Source organism: Hemitrygon akajei, chromosome 5 (genome assembly GCF_048418815.1).
Source record: "Hemitrygon akajei chromosome 5, sHemAka1.3, whole genome shotgun sequence".
NCBI lineage: Eukaryota > Metazoa > Chordata > Chondrichthyes > Myliobatiformes > Dasyatidae > Hemitrygon > Hemitrygon akajei.
The window spans coordinates 250,455-269,089 of NC_133128.1; the positions used below are offsets into that span (position 1 = coordinate 250,455).

At 44.9% G+C, this 18,635-nt stretch overlaps 1 protein-coding gene across 13 annotated transcripts in view; it reads left to right on the top strand.

Moving 5' to 3' along the window:
- The window catches only part of pde9aa (phosphodiesterase 9aa), a 304,953-nt gene that overhangs the window by 143,356 nt on the left and 142,962 nt on the right, over positions 1–18,635 (top strand). For all 13 annotated transcript variants that reach the window (XR_012098852.1, XR_012098853.1, XR_012098854.1 and 10 more), the window contains 3 exons: positions 10,377–10,431; positions 10,519–10,589; positions 15,705–15,789. Coding sequence is in view for 9 of the 13 variants with exons in the window: in XM_073044718.1 (XP_072900819.1) it covers positions 10,377–10,431; positions 10,519–10,589; positions 15,705–15,789 (211 nt within the window). In the remaining 4 variants the exon portion in view is untranslated. The remainder of the gene's footprint in view (positions 1–10,376; positions 10,432–10,518; positions 10,590–15,704; positions 15,790–18,635) is intronic.

The window sequence follows — 18,635 nt, forward strand, 5'->3', positions numbered from 1 at the left end:
GTCCCAACAAAGTCAATATGTACTCTTTGCCATGGTGATGATGGCCATTCCCACAGGTGTGACACTGCCTGTGGGGTGCATTTTGAACTTTGGGCATCCCAAACAGCTGTTGGTCAAATCTTCAATTTGTCTATTCCCAGCCACCACATGTAGCTCCTGGAAAGACTCTTAATCTTGACTGGAGCCAGGTGTCCTCCATGCAACAGGCCCTCGCCAGCCAGGGTTCCCTACTGGGCTTCCATGATCAACTGCTCAGAGAGGTCATGAAAAATCTTCATGCTCTGTCCAAGAATGTAAAGAAGGTCAGTGAGCAGGTCGACTGGGTATCCGCTCCCGTTACTCCGTCCCTTCCATGAACCCAGTCTGAACAAACCGCACTGCCTGGGATGACAACACAATCACCAAGAAGGCCACACGTACCCGAACCGGAACCCTATGCTGGGGACCTAGAGAAATGCCAGGCTTTCTTACTGCAATGCTCCTTGGTTTTTGAGCAACAGCCACGTACGTACACCACCGACAGATCAAAGATAGCGTACATCATGGGGTTGTTGCGAGGGGATGCCTTACCATGTGCCACCGCGATCTGGGACAACCAGCCAGAGACCTGCTCTTCTTTCTCCATCTTAGCCTCTGAAATAATAAAGATTTTTGAACATCCCATTCATGGTAAGGATGCCGCTAAGCGCCTACTGACTCTCCGTCAAGGCTCACGAAGCATAGCCGAATACTCCATAGAGTTCCGAACATTAGCGGCCGACTCAGAGTGGAATGACGAGACACCACAGGAAGTATTTCTACAGGGTCTCTGTGACAAGATAAAAGACAAATTAGCAACAAGGGATGATGCTAAAAGCTTGGACACTTTGGTGTCACTAGCCACCAGGCTAGATAACCAACTTTGAGAGCGTCAGAGAGAGAAAACCGGTCGCCTCACTCCTTGGGTCACCCCATGGCCTGTTTTACCATCTTCAACCAGCCCTAACCTCTCTCTCCCTTCCACTCCTAGCATAGCTCCTGCTCCGACTGTTCTGGTGAGTCAGACAACACTCCCTTCAGTCCCCCAAACCTGGATGCAGATCCAGGCTACTGTGAACTACCACCAACAGTCCCTGTCTCTATCCACCTTGGTGGACTCTGGTGCCGAGGGAAATCTGTTGGATGAGGACACAGCCACCCAGGCTGGAATTCCTTAGGAACCATTAAGTACCCCTCTGGAGGCCTGGGCACTGGACGGAAGACTTCTGGCTTCGGTCACCCACTGTACGCCGCTCCTGACCTTGATTTTGTCTGGAAACCTTCGAGAAAAGGTACGTTTTAATCTAATTCATTCTCCTCAAGTCCCTATAGTTCTGGGATACCACAGGTTGAAACACCACAACCCCAATGTTGACTGATCTACTGGGAGGATAGCCAGCTGGAGCCCGTTTTGCCATGCCACCTGTCTGTTGTCGGCCCTATCCCCTAGGGAGGCTACTGCGACCCTGCCTGTCTTGGACCCCCACCCCCGACTTGTCCAGAGTTCCAGCAGAATACTTCGAATACTTGGTCATGCCGTTTGGCCTCACCAATGTCCCTGCCGTTTTTCAAGCACTAATTAATGATGTGCTGAGGGACTTTATTAACCGCTTTGTGTTCATCTATCTAGATGACATCTCAATATTCTCCAGCAGTCTCCAGAAACACATTCATCATGTTTGTCAAGTCCTACAGAGACTGGGAGAACAAGTTATTTGTGAAGGCAGAGAAGTGCTTCTTAGGCTACATCATCGAGAGTAGGCAAGTGAGAGCAGATCCTGAGAAAATCTGGGCGGTGGCGGAGTGGCCCAGACCCACAACCTGCAAGCAACTCCAGTGGTTTTTGGGGTTTGCAAACTTTTGTCGCTGATTTATCAGGGATTACAGTCGGGTGGCAGCGCCCCTTACCTGACTTAACTCACAAACACCTTTTCTTTGGGACTCTGAGGCTGACCCAGCATTCGCTGAACTGAAGAGGCGTTTCACATCTGCTCCCATCCTGGTCCTGTGGAGGTTGACACCTCCGACTCCGGGGTGGGAGCAGTTCTGTCCCAACGATCAAGTCTTGACCAGAAACTTCATTCCTGTAGCTTCTTTTCTCGCCGGCTGCCCCCTGCTGAACGAAATTACGATGTGGGGAACCAGGAGCTACTGGCGGTCAAACTGGCATTGGAGGATGCAGTGTTACGTACCCCATAATGGGTCAAAAAGGACCAGTAGAAATGGACACACCTGGAGTCTAAGTCTTCCATTATAAACACTATTTTATTAGCAACTACGTGATAAAGTAATACAAAACAAGATAAGGCAACCAGGTTAGCAGAGTGTATGCAATTATAAGTGAGTAAATAAAGTTGCCCCAAACTTCTTCCAGCTTAGGTGGTGAAATGATACAGTCTTACGATGGTGTAGGTATGCAGTCAGTTCAGTTCTGGAATTTGAGTTGAGTAGTTTGAAGAGAGAGAGAGAGATGTTTTGTCTTCCCAGTGCCGATGCCGTCAAATCTTCCATGTTGTTCTCCTGCTCCCGAAACTTATTAAAGTCACCGACTTGTGACGACAAAAAGAGGAATGCTGGTTTTCCACGGTAAACTATCAACCCAGGCCAGGGTTAAACACACCGATAGCTTCCCACCGGCCACCCCTTTGTCCACACTGTGAGCAAAAGCCCCACCTTTGTCGTTGGCAAACTAAGCTCAACCAGTGTCAGTGCCTTCCTTGTCTCTGGTGTGTCTGATTACAGAGCCAGTTGACCTTGTATATATTTCACAACTGCTGAACACCAGCTGTCATATAGTTCTGCCTTGCCACTTCCATGGCCACTCACAGACCTTTTTGTTGCTCTCTCTCCCTGAAATAGTACACACACCATCTGCTCCCTCTCTCTCTTTTTAAAGGAACAGTCCACTTTGGATAATCCTTCAGATCTCGTCACAGGAGGCACTGACTGGAGGGGGCAGAATGCCAGTTTATCGTCTGGACTGATCATAAGAACCTTGGATATATCCAGACCGCCGAATGCTTGAACTACCGCCAAGCCCATTGGGCATTATTTTTTGGCCAATTCAAGTTTTCTCTCACCTACCGTCCGGGTTCTAAGAACAGGAAACTTGACTCGCTCTTCTGCCAATACAATTCCAAGGAGGACATTTCCAGCCCGGAGACCATCCTCGCACCATCCTGTTTGGTGGCAACCCTCACTTGGGAGATTGAGTCCATAGTAAAAGAGGTCCAATGGGATGACCCTGACCCCGGCAACAGACTCACCAATCTCCTTTTTGTGCCTGATTCCATCAGGTCTCAGGTTCTCCAGTGGTGGCACATGTCTCCGTTCGTCTGCCACCCTGGGAGTGATCGGACACTGTCTGTCCTGAAAAGACACTTTTGGTGGCCTTCCATGGAGGCAGATACCTGTTCCTATGTCTCTGCATGTTCCATCTTTGCCTGCAGAAAAGCCTCCCACTGGCCACCTGCTGGATTACTTTGTCCCCTACCTGTCCCTAGTCGTTCTTGGTTGCACATAGCCCTAGATTTTATCATGGGACTACCATGGTAGACCGTTTCTCCAAGACTGTGCACTTTGTAGCCCTCCCTAAACTCCCTTCTGCTCAGGAGACCACAGACCTTCTCATCAGCCATGTCTTCTACCTCCATGGAACTCCTGCAGATATCATCTCCGATTGGGTCCTCAATTCGTTTCACAAGTCTGGAAGTCCTTTTGTCGAGCCCTGGGTGCCTCAGTTAGCCTATCATCTGGCTTCCATCCACAGACGAACGGGCAAATGGAACGGGTCAACCTGGATTTGGAGGCAGCGCTATGTTGCATAACAACCAATAACCAGTCTACCTGGAGTGACCACCTTGCATGGGTAGTGTACTCCCACAACTCTCTGGTCAGTACCACCACCGGAAGATCTCCTTTTGAATGCTCTCTTGGGTACCAACCCCTGCTGTTTCCCGCTCAAGAAGAGGAGATTGCAGTGCCGTTGGTTCAGGCCCATATCGGCCGGTGCCACAAGGTCTAGGAAGAGGCACACATGGCCCCGCTCTGATCAGCCGACCACAACTGGAGGATTGCCGATCGACATTGGACTCCTGCACCTGAGTATCGACCTGGGCAGAAGGTGTGGCTCTCATCCAAAGACATTCCTCTCAAGAACAAGCCCAAGAAGTTCACCCCTCGCTTCCTGGGACCTTTTGAGGTCGAAAGTATCATTAACCCCACAGCAGTTTGACTTAAGCTGCCTAAATCTATGCACATCCACCCTACATTTCATGTTTCCCAATTAAAACCAGTTTCTGTCACCCCTTGTGCCCTCCAACCGAACCCCTTCCACCGAGCTGAATCATCGACGACCACCCAGGGTACACCATCTGACAGCTACTGGATGTGCACCGTTGGGGCAGGGGCTCCAATACCTGGTCGACTGGGAAGGATACGGCCCAGAGGAATGTTCCTGGGTTTCCTGCTCCTTCATCCTGGACCCTTCTCTCATCCGTGACTTCCATCGGGACCATCCAGACAAACCTGGAGGATTGCCTGAAGGCTCCCATTGTGTGTGTGGGGAGGGGGGGGGGGTCACTGTCATGGTCCCATCTGGTTATCCCCCATCTCACTCCTATCTCCTTGATTGTGCCTTAATTCCTGTCATTAGATTCCCATTTGTTGCTAGTTTAATTAATTACAGCACACCTGGTTCCCATCAGGGAATACAGGATAAGAACTCTGGCATCACAGTCATAGGTTGCCAGTTTGTTGGTTGATTCCAGTGAGTGTTAACCTTGTTTCCTGATCCCTTAGGACTGTTAGTTCTAAGCTCCACTCCATTCTCTAAATATTCTACGAAAACCTCATCTTCGAGTCAAGACTCCCCTGGTTATCTGTTCCACATTTGCGACTGTGTTAGCACCTCTAGAGCCTTTCTCTGTGCCAGTGTCCTGCACTTGGTTTCATCCCCTGTTACTCCCTTGCAACAATTTCACTCTTGAAACACTCAGATTTCTCTCTCTTTGCACGCAGACCATACTCACTCAGCCTGGTTAAGCACTTAACCAAGGTTCAGGAGGTGCTCTTCATCATTTGTACCAGTCACAAGGATGTCATTAAGGTAACATTGTGTTCCTGGGATATCTTGGATCATTTGGTCTATTTCTCTTTGCTGAATTGCTGGAGCTGATGTGATGCCAAAGACAAGACAATTATACTGAAACAGTCCCTTGTGAGTGTTGGTTGTGAGGAACTTCCTGCTTGACTCCTCAATCTCCATTTGCAGATGGGCTTGTGACAAGTCAATCCTTGAAAACCTCTCTGCACCTGCCAAAAATGCAAAAATATCTTCTATTTATCACAGGGGTTACTGCAGAGTGCACAGTACACAATACCAAGTTGATTTTCACTTTGAAGTCCCCTCATATGTGCACAGCTCCAGACTTCCCTTTCTTGATCATTGGGAAATGGGCATGGCCCAATTGCTGCACTCAACCTTGGAGAGAATGCTAGACACGCCTCCAAGCTCTGGAGTACAGCATCCACTTTAGGACGTAGAATGTAAGACATTAGACACACTCTATGGAATCTTGGTGTTGCTACTTCATCCAGTTCAATTTTGACCTTCATGCCTTTAAGTTTACCAGTCCCCTTCTCAAAAACCCTCTCATTAGCATTAAGCAGCTGTGGCAGTCTCTGGTTAGTGCAACCATTTGGGCTGCAAATACCTGTTGATGACACATTGAAAGCTTTGATTGTGAACCATTCTAGTTGGATTTTTCTCAACCATTCACGCCTGAAAAATGTTGGCCTTCCACTTTTCAACACAAAGCTGTAACTGCTGTGCTTTGCCTCCCTACATCACATTCAATTTCAGTTTGCCTTTGGGAGACACTTTTTTAACTTAGAAAACAGTCTGTTCTAATCAGCCTCTGAAATTACAGAGAAAGCTGACACTGTATTCAGCTCCATTTTCAATTTTACACTAGACACATCTGTTGTGATCCATATGATGTTGCGATCTGCTTCAGTAATGCCATGCAGTTCTAGGGATGATGGCTCAACTTTGTCAGACTCTGTGTTGTCTGATTCAGTTTCACAAACTTTATGCATTTGTTTAGTTTCATGTTTGAAACTTTTCACTGTGTGATTTTTCTCTTTGGTTGTGCTTTTCACCTGATATGCATACTCTCTCTATGTGGCCTTGTCTGTGATACTTTCCGCAAACTTTTTTTTGAACTTACCATCATTTGAAACGTGAGAGGATTTTCCATTGACAACATTTTTGACTTCTTGCAGCATTCAGAGACATTTTGTGCATTTCACATTGTAAAATCTTTTTCTGTAATTCTGATGCATCCTTTGCTGCTATCTACAATGATATTGCAATGGTCAATGCTCGTTCTAAGGTTATGTCTCTTTCTGACAGCAGCCTCTCTACAGTGCTTTGACTATGCATACCACATATAAGTCTGTCCCCTAATGCATCAGAAAGTCCATCTCCAAAGTCAGAGTATTGGGGAAGTTTTGCTGTTCTGCAATGTATTTGGAAATCCCCTGGAATTTGGAATGTTACCTGGGTTGCTCAGAATGTTGCCTGGGTTTCAACACCTAAGTTACAGGGAAAGGTTGAACAAGTTAGGTCTTTATTCTTTGGAGCGTAGAAAGTTGAGGGGGGATGATAGAGGTATTTAAAATAATGAGGGGGATAGATCGAGTTGACGTGGATAGGCTTTTTCCATTGAGAGTAGGGGAGATTCAAACAAGAGGACATGATTTGAGAGTTAGGGGGCAAAAGTTTAAGGGTAACACGAGGGGGAATTTCTTTACTCAGAAAGTGGTAGCTGTGTGGAATGAGCTTCCAGTAAAAGTGGTAGAGGCAGGTTCGGTATTGTCATTTAAAGTAAAATTGGATAGGTATATGGACAGGAAAGGAATGGAGGGTTATGGGCTGAGTGCGGGCCAGTGGGACTAGATGAGTGTAAGCGTCGGCAAGGACTAGAAGGGCCGAGATGGCCTGTTTCCGTGCTGTAATTGTTATATGGTTATATGGAAATGCTTTTACCCTTAGACTGGTTCCTTTGGTGAAATCTATATCTTTCAGCTATTCTAGCCCTTTTGGGCTTGGTGATTTTGTAAAATTGAAGCAGTTTCATCAAATGTCTTACCTGCTGGCTTTTCTGAAGTTACTAAATTGCACCTATTAAGCTAATAACTGTGAAGACTTTCTTTACTTCATCCACATCATTAGCATTATAATACAGTCCAACCCTATCAATATGTGATTCCCAGACCTCATTAACACTATCAAGTTCTTCAACTTTCACAACTAAGGCCATCATCATGTTATTTCCACTTTAGGTTTGCTTGTTGTACATCTCTGTGTACTGTGCACTGTTACTTACATGTTCCTTTGCTAGCAGCCGCGACTGCTTTCTCCATACGGGTCACTCTTTTCTCTTGGTGTCTCTCTCCCTTCCTTTGAGTTCTATCATCTCATAACTGGCGGTGCAGTTGGGGATATTTGCTGACATTCAGGTTCATACTCATTGCTAATTTGTTGTGTCTGTACAACTACATAGAACCATAGGAAACCTACAGCACATACAGGCCTTTCGGCCCACAAAGTTGTGCCAAACATGTCCCTACCTAAGAAATTACTAGGCTTATCATAGCCTTCTATTATTCTAAGCTTCATGTACCTATCCAAAAGTCTCTTAAAAGATCCTATTGTATCCACCTCCATCACTGTTGCCGGCAGCCCATTCCATGCACTTACCACTCTCTGTGTAAAAACTTACCCCTGACATCTCCTCTGTACCTACTCCCCAGCACCTTAAACCTGTGTCCTCTTGTGGCAACCATTTCATCCCTGGGAAAAAGCCTCTGACTATCCACACGATCAATGCCTCTCATCATCTTATACATCTCTATCAGGTCACCTCTCATTCTCTATCGCTCCAAGGAGAAAAGGCTGAGTTCACTCAACCTATTTTCATAAGGCATGCTCCCCAATCCAGGCAACATCCTTGTAAATCTCCTCTGCACCCTTTCTATGGCTTCCACATCCTTCCTGTAGTGAGGCAACCAGAACTGAGCACAGTACTCAAAGTGGGGTCTGACCAGGGTCCTATATAGCTGCAACATTACCTCTCAGCTCCTGAATTCAATTCCACGATTGATGAAGATCAATACACCATACACCTTCTTAACCACTGAGTCAACCTGCGCAGCTGCTTTAGGTGTCCTATGGACTCAGACCCCAAAATCCCTCTGATCCTCCATACTGCCAACAGTCTTACCATTAATACTATATTCTGCCATCATATTTGACCTACCAAAATGAACCACTTCACACTAATCTGGATTGAACTCCATCTGCCACTTCTCAGCCCAGTTTTGCATCCTATCAATGTCCTGCTGTAACCTCTGACAGCCCTTCACATATCAAATAAATGAAGGCACACACAGAGGTGAAGTTAACTTGTTTATTTAGTTTGCACAGAGAACAACAAATCAATGTAAGTTATCAGTCAATAACTAGTGCTAATAGGAGTAATTGGACTAAAAGAAATAAATCCATACACTACAATTACTATCATATGCTCAGGGGCGAGTGGGATCTTTCATGGGTGTTAAGGGAATCCGAGGCAGGACACACAGGCAAGGCTTGGAACTACAACCAATCTTAGAAGTACATAAATCTCACCTACAAGGAGAACATCTGCAGCAATTTCCTGGATCACGTGTTCATGTCTCCCAGCAGCTTCTTCCTGACAGGCCAATGCCATATGTAACTGATCCAATGATGCTAGTATTTTGTGGAGTAAATGTTCATGCCGTCCAACTGCCTCTCCTTAGCTAGTCAATGCCATATATTTTTGATCAAACCTTTTCGGGGCCATGATGGCAGAGTCTTGCAGTAACAAGACTTTCAGGCAAATTAATCCAGCTGCAAAGTAAACTTGAGACACAAAGATAGAAAGTAACAACGAGGATTTATTTGAAGAACATTACAGAGGAATAGCAAATAACTCAGAGTATACTTCCTCAAGAGGGCTAGAGTACACAGACTATTAGTTCACTCAGGATCCAAATTAAAGACTCAACGATGAACGCTGGTCATGATAAACTTAAATAGTGCATATAGTACGGAAATCCCGGGCGTAATAAAATCAAAACTCAATAAATTGTAAACAGGATGTACAAGGAACCTGTATTCAAAAAACAAGAGGCACTAAAAGCACAAGGAGATATTACCAGTTAAACCAGTCACTTAAGAAGTTCTAGTTTAAACAAATCATTGATGTTCAGGTGTGTCGGAGCACCAAGGCCTGACACTTTCCAGAGCCATGATATCCTCCCCTTCTGTAGCTGTGATACTATCCCTGATTAGCAATGCTACTCCCCCACCTATTTTACTTCTGTACCTGTTCCCTTTAAAACATCTAAACCCCAGAACACTGAGCAACCGTTATTTACAGTGTATAAGTATACACATTTCCTAATTGTTGGCTTTGAGTGTTTTTCAGTGTGGATATGTTACTCATTGTAAGCTTTACTCATTGGTTCCCAGCTTGAGTAGGTTACTCTGTTTGATTCACCAGAATTGTTGCCTGGATTGTAGTACTGGGAGAGTTTGGAAAGGCTGGGCTTACTTTCCCTGGAGCGAAAGGAGTTGAGGGTGACCTGATAGGCATGTAAAGGATTATGAGAGATATGCAAAGGGCAAGCACAATGTGTTCCCATGATAGGGATATCAAAGTCAAGAGGTCATGAGTTTAGGGTGAGAGGGGACCTAAGAAGTAAATTTGGTACTTAGACAGTAGTTGATATCTGGAATTTGCTGCTAATGGAGATTGTGGAATCAGATACAATGATTGCATTTAAGAGCCAATTACTCAGACACTTAAAAGGGCAGGTAAAGCAGAATAGATGCTAATGCACACATGGGATTAATTTCGATGAGCAATGGCCAGCATGGAAGTGATGGGTTGAAGGCCCATTTCTGTACTGTATCACACTATGGTTACACATTATTCTGCTTTGTCTTCATTAACATTGAGCTTCTGGAGAGCTACGTTCATCCAAAATAGTGAAAAGATCTCCATCTTGGTATATTGTGGAGGTGTGGATTGGAGAAAGTGACTAGAGGTGTCACCAGGGAAGGAGATATGGATAATTAGGGAAAGCATATTGTGAGGATTAGAAGTGGGGTTGAATAAGAGTGGGAGATAGGAGGAACCAACGGAGAGTCCATATACTCCGAATATCATGAATAAGGAAGTGGTGTTTGGGGAAATAGCAATTTAGCAATTCATCCTAATTAGCTGTGAGAATCAGTGTTTTTCACTTTTCTCATCTTAATCCAGAGAAAGATGAAGTTTTCCAGAGTGTTTTGGCTCAGGTTGCAGAACAATTCTCCAGGTAAGTCCCATGTTGTTAAAGTTATTACATTACTCCTGCTAACTTACACATGAGGCTGATTCATTAAATACTTTCTCTCTCAATCAGGGCTTTCAAGATTACAGAACTGAAATCCGAAGTTACCAATCGATTGGCCATTCTGGAGAAGAGAGTGGAGTGTACGTGTGTTGTGATGAATACAGAACAAAGTGTGTTACATGAAATACCCAGCACAGAAAGCAAGGGAAAATGAGTGTGTGTGAGCATGTGTGAGTCTGTGTGAGTGTGTGTGTGAGAGAGTGAGAGAGTGAATGTGAGTGAATGTGTGTGCAGGTGTGAGTGTGTGTGAGTGTATAATTGTGTGAGCGAATGAGTTAATGAGTATGTGAGTGTGTTTGTGAGTGAGTATGTGTGAGTTTCTGTGAGAGTGAGTGTGTGTGAGCGAATGTGTGAGTATGTGTGTGTGTGTGAGTAACTGAGTGTGTGTGTGAGTGTGTGTGACACTGTGAGTGTGTGTGAGTAACTGTGTGAGTGAGTAAGTGAGTGTTTGCATGAATGTGTGTGAGTGACTGTGTGTGTGAGTGTGTGGGTGTGTACATGAGTGTGAGTGACTGTGTTAGTGAGTGTGTGTGGTAGTGTGTGTGAGTGTGTGGGTGAATGTGTGAGTGAGTGAATATGTGTGTGTGAGTGAATGTGTGAGTGAGCAAGTGAGTGTGTGTATGAGTTTGTGAGTAAGTGAGTGTGAGTATATGTGTGAGTGACTGTGTGATAAATGTGTGTGTGTAAGTGAATGTGTGTGTGAATGAATGTGTGTGAGTGTGTGTGTGGGTGATTGTGTGAGTGAGTCTGTGAGTGAGTGAGTGAGTGAGTGTGTGTGAGTGAGTTTGTGAGTGTGTCAGTGTGATTGTGTGAGTGTGTATATGAGTGTGTGTGAGTAACTGTGTGAGTAAGTGTGAGTGAATGTGTGAGTGAGTGTGTGAGTGAGTGTTCATGTGTGTGTGTGTGTGTAAGGAAGGGGCTGACAGGAAAGAAGGGGTGCTAAAGAGTGTGAGAGGTAGATAGAGATGGAAAAAAGATAGAAAAGGTGAGAAGGGAGAGAGAGAGAGAGAGAAAGAGAAAGGCAGCTGCTCAGACAGAGACAGGAGAGCTCACAAAGCACAGGAGAGAAACTAGAAACACAGTCTATTACTGGGATAACACACACAAAATGCTGGTGGAACACAGCAGGCCAGGCAGCATCTATAAGGAGAAACACTGTCGACGTTTCGGGCCTAGACCCTTCATCAGGACGACAGTCAGGACCCAGTGCTTCTCCTTATAGATGCTGCCTGGCCTGCTGTGTTCCACCAGCATTTTGTGTGTGTTGTTTGAATTTCCAGCATCTGCAGATTTCCTCGTGTTTGCTATTACTGGGATGTTCACTGTTTTGTGAAGACTGTTGGGACACTGGGCAATATTGGTCTCTCTAAACAATGTACAGGAGTTATCTACAGAGTGGACTTTCATGCAGCTTTACCAAAATTAACTAGAATTTAGAAGAATGAGAGGTGGTTGTATTGAAAGACAAAGCTTTTGAGTGATGGAGTTATAGAGAAGTACTGCACAGAAACAGGCCCTTTGGCCCATCTAGTTCATGCTGAAACTATCTAAACTGCTTACTCACATTGACCTACACCAGGACCATAGCCCTCCATACCCCGACCATCCATGTACCTATCCAGATTTCTCTTAAAATTTGAAAATCAAACTCGCATGCACCACTTGTACTGGCAACTTATTCCATACTCCCACAACCCACTGAGTGAAGAACTTTACCCTCATGTTTCCCTTAAACATCTCACCTTTCCTCCTTAACCTATGACCTCTGGTTTAGTTCCACCCAACCTCAGTGGGAAAAGCCTGCTTGTATTTACCTTATCAACACCCCTCATAATTTTGTATATTTCTACCAAATCTTTCCTTATAATTCAGGTCCTCCAGACCCAGCAACATCCTTGTAAATTTATTCTGCACTTTTTCAACTTTGTTTACATCTTGCCCACAATACTCCAAATTAGGCCTCACAAATGTCTTAAACAACTTCAACATTACATCCCATCTACTGCACTCAAAACATTGATTTATGAAAGCCAATGTGCCAAAAGCTTTCTTTTCGACTCAATCTACCTGTGATGCCACTTTCAATGAATTATGGACCTGTTGTGGTGAACTACATATACCTATCTGGACCCCCCCCCCCCCCCCGCTGACTGCTCCTGTGGCTCCTCCCACGGACCCCGGTATAAAGGCGATTGGAGATACAGCCCTGGCCTCAGTCTCCAGGATGTAGCATGGTGGTCACTTGCTGCTTGTTCTTTCTTCCAGCCAATAAAAGCCTATATCTCGCCTCACATCTCCGAGAGTTATTGATGGTGCATCACCTGTATCCCCAGATCCCTTTGTATCACCACACTCCTCAGTGCCCTGTAGTTCACTGTGTAAGGTCTACTCTGGTTGGTCCTACCGAAGTGCAAAACCTCACACTTGTCTACATTAAGTTCCATCTGCCATTTTTCAACCCATTTTTCTAGCTGTTGCAGATCTCCCTGCAAGCCATGATAGCCTTCCTCACTGTCTACTACACACCCAGTTTTGGTGTCATCCACAAATTTGCTGATCCAGTTAACAACATTATCATCCAGATCATTGATATAGATGACAAACAACAAAGGATCCCCAGCACTGATTCCTGTGGCACACCACTAGTCACAGGCTCCAGTCAAAGAGGCAATCTTCCATTATCACTCTCTGGCTTCTCCCACAAAACCAATTTCTAATGGAATTTACTGCCTCATACCAAATGCCAGGCAACTAATCCTTCTTGACCAGCCTCCCAAGAGGGACCTTGTCAATTACCATACTAAAGTCCATGTACACAACATCCACAACTTTGACTTCATCTACTTTCTGATTATTTCCTCAAAATCCCCTTAAATTTGGAAAGACATGACCTATTATGCATGACGCCATGCTGGCTGTCCTTAATAGTGATAGGGAGTTCAGGAAGTTAGCTAAATTAAAGTGCAGGAACTCCAGGATTGTGATCTCAGGATTGCTTATCGTGCCATGTTCTCGTGAATCCAGAACTAGGAAGATCGAGCGGGATTGAGTTTAAGAGCCGAGAGGTAATGTTACAACTATATAAGACACTGGTCAGATCCCACTTGGAGTATTGTGCTCAGTTCTGGTCACCTCACTACAGGAAGGATGTGGAAACTATAGAAAGGGTGCAGAGGATATTTACGAGGATGTTCCCTGGATTGGAGAGCATGCCTTGTGAGAATAGGTTGAGTGAACTCGGCCTTTTCTCCTTGGAGCGGCGGAGGATGGGAGGTGACCTGATAGAGGTGTACAAGGTGATGAGAGGCATTGATTGTGTGGATAGTCAGAGGCTTTTTCCCAGGGCTGAAATGGCTAACACAAGAGGGCACAGTTTTAAGGTGCTTGAAAGCAGGTACAGAGGAGATGTCAAGGGTAAGTTTTTTACATAGAGGGTGGTGAGTGCATGGAACGTGCTGCTGGTGACGGTGGTGGAGGCAGATACGATAGGGTCTTTTAAGAGACTCCCAAATAGGTACATGGAGCTTAGAAAAATAGAGGGCTAAGGGTAACCCTAGGTAATTCCTAAAGTAAGTACATGTTCGGCACAGCATTGTGGGTCGGAGGGCCTGTATTGTGCTGTAGGTTTTCTATGTTTCTATGTTTAGAACATATAGAACATAGAATAGTACAGCACATTACAGACCCTTTGACCCACAATGTCATGTCGACCCTCAAACCCTGCCTCCCATATAACCCCCCACCTTAAATTCCTCCATATATCTGTCTAGTAGTCTCTTAAACTTCACTAGAGTATCTGCCTCCACCACTGACTCAGGCAGTGCATTCCACGCACCAACCACTCTCTGAGTGAAAAACCTTCCTCTAATATCCCCCTTGAACTTCCCTCCCCTTACCTTAAAGCCATGCCCTCTTGTACTGAGCAGTGGTGCCCTGGGGAAGAGGTGCTGGCTGTCCACTCTGTCTATTCCTCTTAATATCTTGTACACCTCTATCATGTCTCCTCTCTTCCTCCTTCTCTCCAAAGAGTAAAGCCCTAGCTCCCTTAATCTCTGATCATAATCCGTACTCTCTAAATCAGGCAGCATCCTGGTAAATCTCCTCTGTACCCTTTCCAATGCTTCCACATCCTTCCTATAGTGAGGTGACCAGAACTGGACTCAGTACTCCAAGTGTGGCCTAACTAGAGTTTTATAGAGCTGCATCATTACATCGCGTCTCTTAAACTCTATCCCTCGACTTATGAAAGCTAACACCCCATAAGCTTTCTTAACTACCCTATCTACCTGTGAGGCAACTTTCAGGGATCTGTGGACATGTATAATTTCTATTATACAGTTTAATATTTGGCCTAGCAATTGTTGTAGGAGGGAAGGCATAAGATCTTTGGATCATTGGGCTCTCTTCTAGAGAAGAAGACATAGAAACATAGAAAACCTACTACACAATACAGGCCCTTCGGCCCACAAGGCTGTGTTGAACATGTCCCTACCTTAGAACTACCTAGGCTTTACCCACAGCCCTCTATCTTTCTAAGCTCCATGTAGCCATCTAGAAGTCTCTTAAAAGACCCTACTGTTTCCGCCTCCACCTCCGCTGCTGGCAGCCCATTCCATGCACTCACCACTCTTTGTGTAAAAAACTTACCCCGATATCTCCCCTGTACCTACCTCCAAGTAGCTTAAAACTATGCCCTCTTGTGCCAGCCATTCCAGCCCTGGGGAAAAGCCTCTGACTATCCGCACTATCAACGCCTCTCATCATCTTATACACCTCTATCAGGTCACCTCTCATCCTCTGTCACTCCAAAGAGAAAAGGCTGAGTTCACTCAACCTATACACGTAAGGCATGCTCCCCAATCCAGGCAACATCCTTGTAAATCTCCTCTGCACCCTTTCTGTGGTTTCCTGTACAGAAAGATGGGACCTGTACAGAAGGGACAGTTTGCACCTGAATTGGAGGGGACTAATATATTAGCAGGAAGGTCTGTTAATGCTGTACGGTGGGGGTTAAACTAGATTTGCAAGGGGATGGGAATCAGAGTGGCAGAACAGTTAGTGGAGAAGTTGTGGAGGCAGATATCAGTGAGATCTCAGACAAAGTTAGGAATCAAAATAGTGGGGAAGTGTGAATGGGAGAACTTGCAGGATCTGTGTTACCACAGATTTTCATTCAACTTTCTGTTTTGTGGCAGTGGAAGGGCTGAAGGTCGTTGAAATCGAGAAATGTCGAAATGACATTCGAAAACTACGCGATGAAATAGCAAAAAGAAGTGACGGGTAAGAGTTCTCCACGTGTACTGTTGGAAATGTGTTTGACAGACAAGCAGATCTGTTACGTGACATGGATACAGGACAGGGTTTAGAAGCTGAGGTGAGGTATAGGTTTGAGACGAGACTGGATTGGGGATATGAGTCTTGGCATCATGGCCTGGGATTGCAGGCTGAGGCTGTGCACTTACATTTGTGCTGACACTAAAGACTGGGACTGATCACTGTTCGAGCTGAATGCTGGTGTTTGTAGATGGGGGCTGAGGCAAAGGCCAGGGACTATATTAGATCCTGTTAGTCTGAGGTCAGGCCTAAGATTTAAGCTGCAGCTCAGAGGGGAGCACTTTAGAACCTATGGTCTGGACTGTAGCTGTCAATGTCATCTGGAATTAAATTCTCATGTATTTGTCCTGGATATGACATCTGGGATGAAAGGGATAGATAAAAGGCAGGAAAGTTATTTCCACTTGTAGGTGAGACTAGAATGAGGGGACATGGCTTCAAGATTCAGGGGAGTAGATTCAGGAAGGAGATGAGGATAAACTGCTTTTCCTAAAGAGTGGTGAATCTGTGGAATTCCCTGCCCAGTGAAGCAGTGGAGGCTACCTCAGTAAATATATTTAAGATAAGGTTGGACAGATTTTTACATAGTAGGGGAATTAAGGATTATGGGGAAAAGGCAGGTAGGTGGAGATGAGTCCATGGCCAGATCAGCCATGATCTTATTGAATGGTGGAGCAGGCTCGATGGGCCAGATGGCCTACTCCTGCTCCGATTTCTTATCTTCTTATGTTCTTATGTTGATTTAGATCCAGACTCTGACATAAAGATTAACATCTGCATACAGAATCATTCAGCATAAAAACAGGCCCTTCAGCCCAATTCATTCATACTAAACAAAGTACCTTATTAGCTAATCCCATTGACTGTACTGGGTTCGTATCTCTCAAAACCTTTCCTATCCCCATACCTGTCCAAATCACTTTTAAACATTGTAATTGTACCTGTCTCTGCCACATTTTTCCACAGCCTGTTCCATGTACTCACCCACAAAACTTGCCCTTTAGGACCCCTTTAAATCTTTCTACTTTCACCTTAGCCCACACAAAATGCCAGAGGAACTCAGCAGGCCAAGCAGCATCTATGGAAAAAAGCAAACAGTTGGCATTTTAGGCTGAGACCCTTCGTGAGTCCATAAGACCATAAGACATAGGAGCAGAATTCGGCTATTCAGCCCATTGGGCCTGCTTAGGCATTCCATCATGGATCCCACTCAACCCCATACACCTGCCTTCTCATCATATCCTTTGAAGTCCAGACTGATCAGGAAGCAATCAACTTCCGTCTTAACTATACCCACAAACTTGGCCTCCACTGCAGTCTGTGGCAGAGCATTCCACAGATTAACTGCTCTCTGGCTAAAATAATTCTGCCTTAGCTAAATGGTCGCCCCTCAATTTTGATGAATCCTGATAATGTCTCAGCCTGAAATGTCAACTGTTTATTCTTTTCCATATATGCAGCCTGGTCTAAGGAGTTCCTCCAGCATTTTGTGCGTGTTGTTTTAGATTAAAAGTATCTGCTGATTTTCTCATGTTTGTGACACTCTCACCTTAGACCTATACCTTTAGACTCACTTACGCTGAAAATGCCATGACCATCTCTAACCCAACCTTCTCTATGTCCTTCATGATTCTATGCCTATCATAACGTGACCCCTCAACCTCCTTTACTCCAAGGAAAACTGCCCCAGCCTGTCCAATCTGGTCCTCATATCTCAGTTCTCCAGTCCCAATACCATCCTAGCAAAGCTTTTCTGTACTTGACATTTTGTTTTGGTTCCTGGGTTGGGAATTGACTGCAGACTGATGGTGAGGCTTGGAGTTATGGCCTAGGATTGCTTGATTTAGAGAATGAAGAGTAATTTCAGAGATGTATAAAATCATAAGACATGGGAGCAGAATTAGGCCATTCAGCTGTTCTCCACCATTCCATCAAGGCTGATCCCTGATTCCACTAAACCCCATACACCTGCCTTCTCACCATATCATTTGATGTCTTCACTGATCAGTAAACGATCAGCTTCCGCCTTAAATATACCCTCGGACTTGGCCTCTACTGAAGTCTGTGGCAGAGTATTCCACAGATTTACTATTCTCTGGCTAAAAAAATTCCTCCTTAACTCTGTTCCAAAAGGTCGCCCCTCAATTTTGAGGCTGTGCCCTCTAGTTTCTGATACCACCACCATAGGAAACATCCTCTTTCACTCTTTATATAACTGAAAAAAAAGCCTTTGGTATCTTGCTTTATATTATTAGCTAGTTTGCCTTAGAAATTACCTAGAGTTACCCATAGCCCTCTATTTTTCTGAGGTCCATGTACCTGTACAGGAGTCTCTTAAAAGACCCTATCATATCTGCCTTCACCACCATCACCGGCAGCCCATTCCATGCACTCGCCACTCTCTGCATAAAAAACTTACCCCAACATCTCCTCTGTACCTATAAAACTTACCCCGACAGTGCCTCTGTACTTCATATTTCATCTTTTCCCTTCTTATAGCTTTTTAGTTGCCTTTTGTTGGATTTTAAAAGCTTCCCTATCATCTAACTTCCTACTTACTTTTGCTAGTTAATATGCCCTTACCTTGGCTTTTATGTAGTCCTTAACTTCTTTTGTCAGCCACAGTTGCTGACCTCTGCCATTTGAGAACAACTTCTTCTGTGGGACATAATTTTGGCCATGAGCAGGAATTTTAATTTAGGTACAACTGCAGAAGGACCTCTTTGCTCCTATACTCAACTCCCCTTGTTATGAAGGCCAACATGCCATTAGCTTTCTTCACTGCCTGCTGT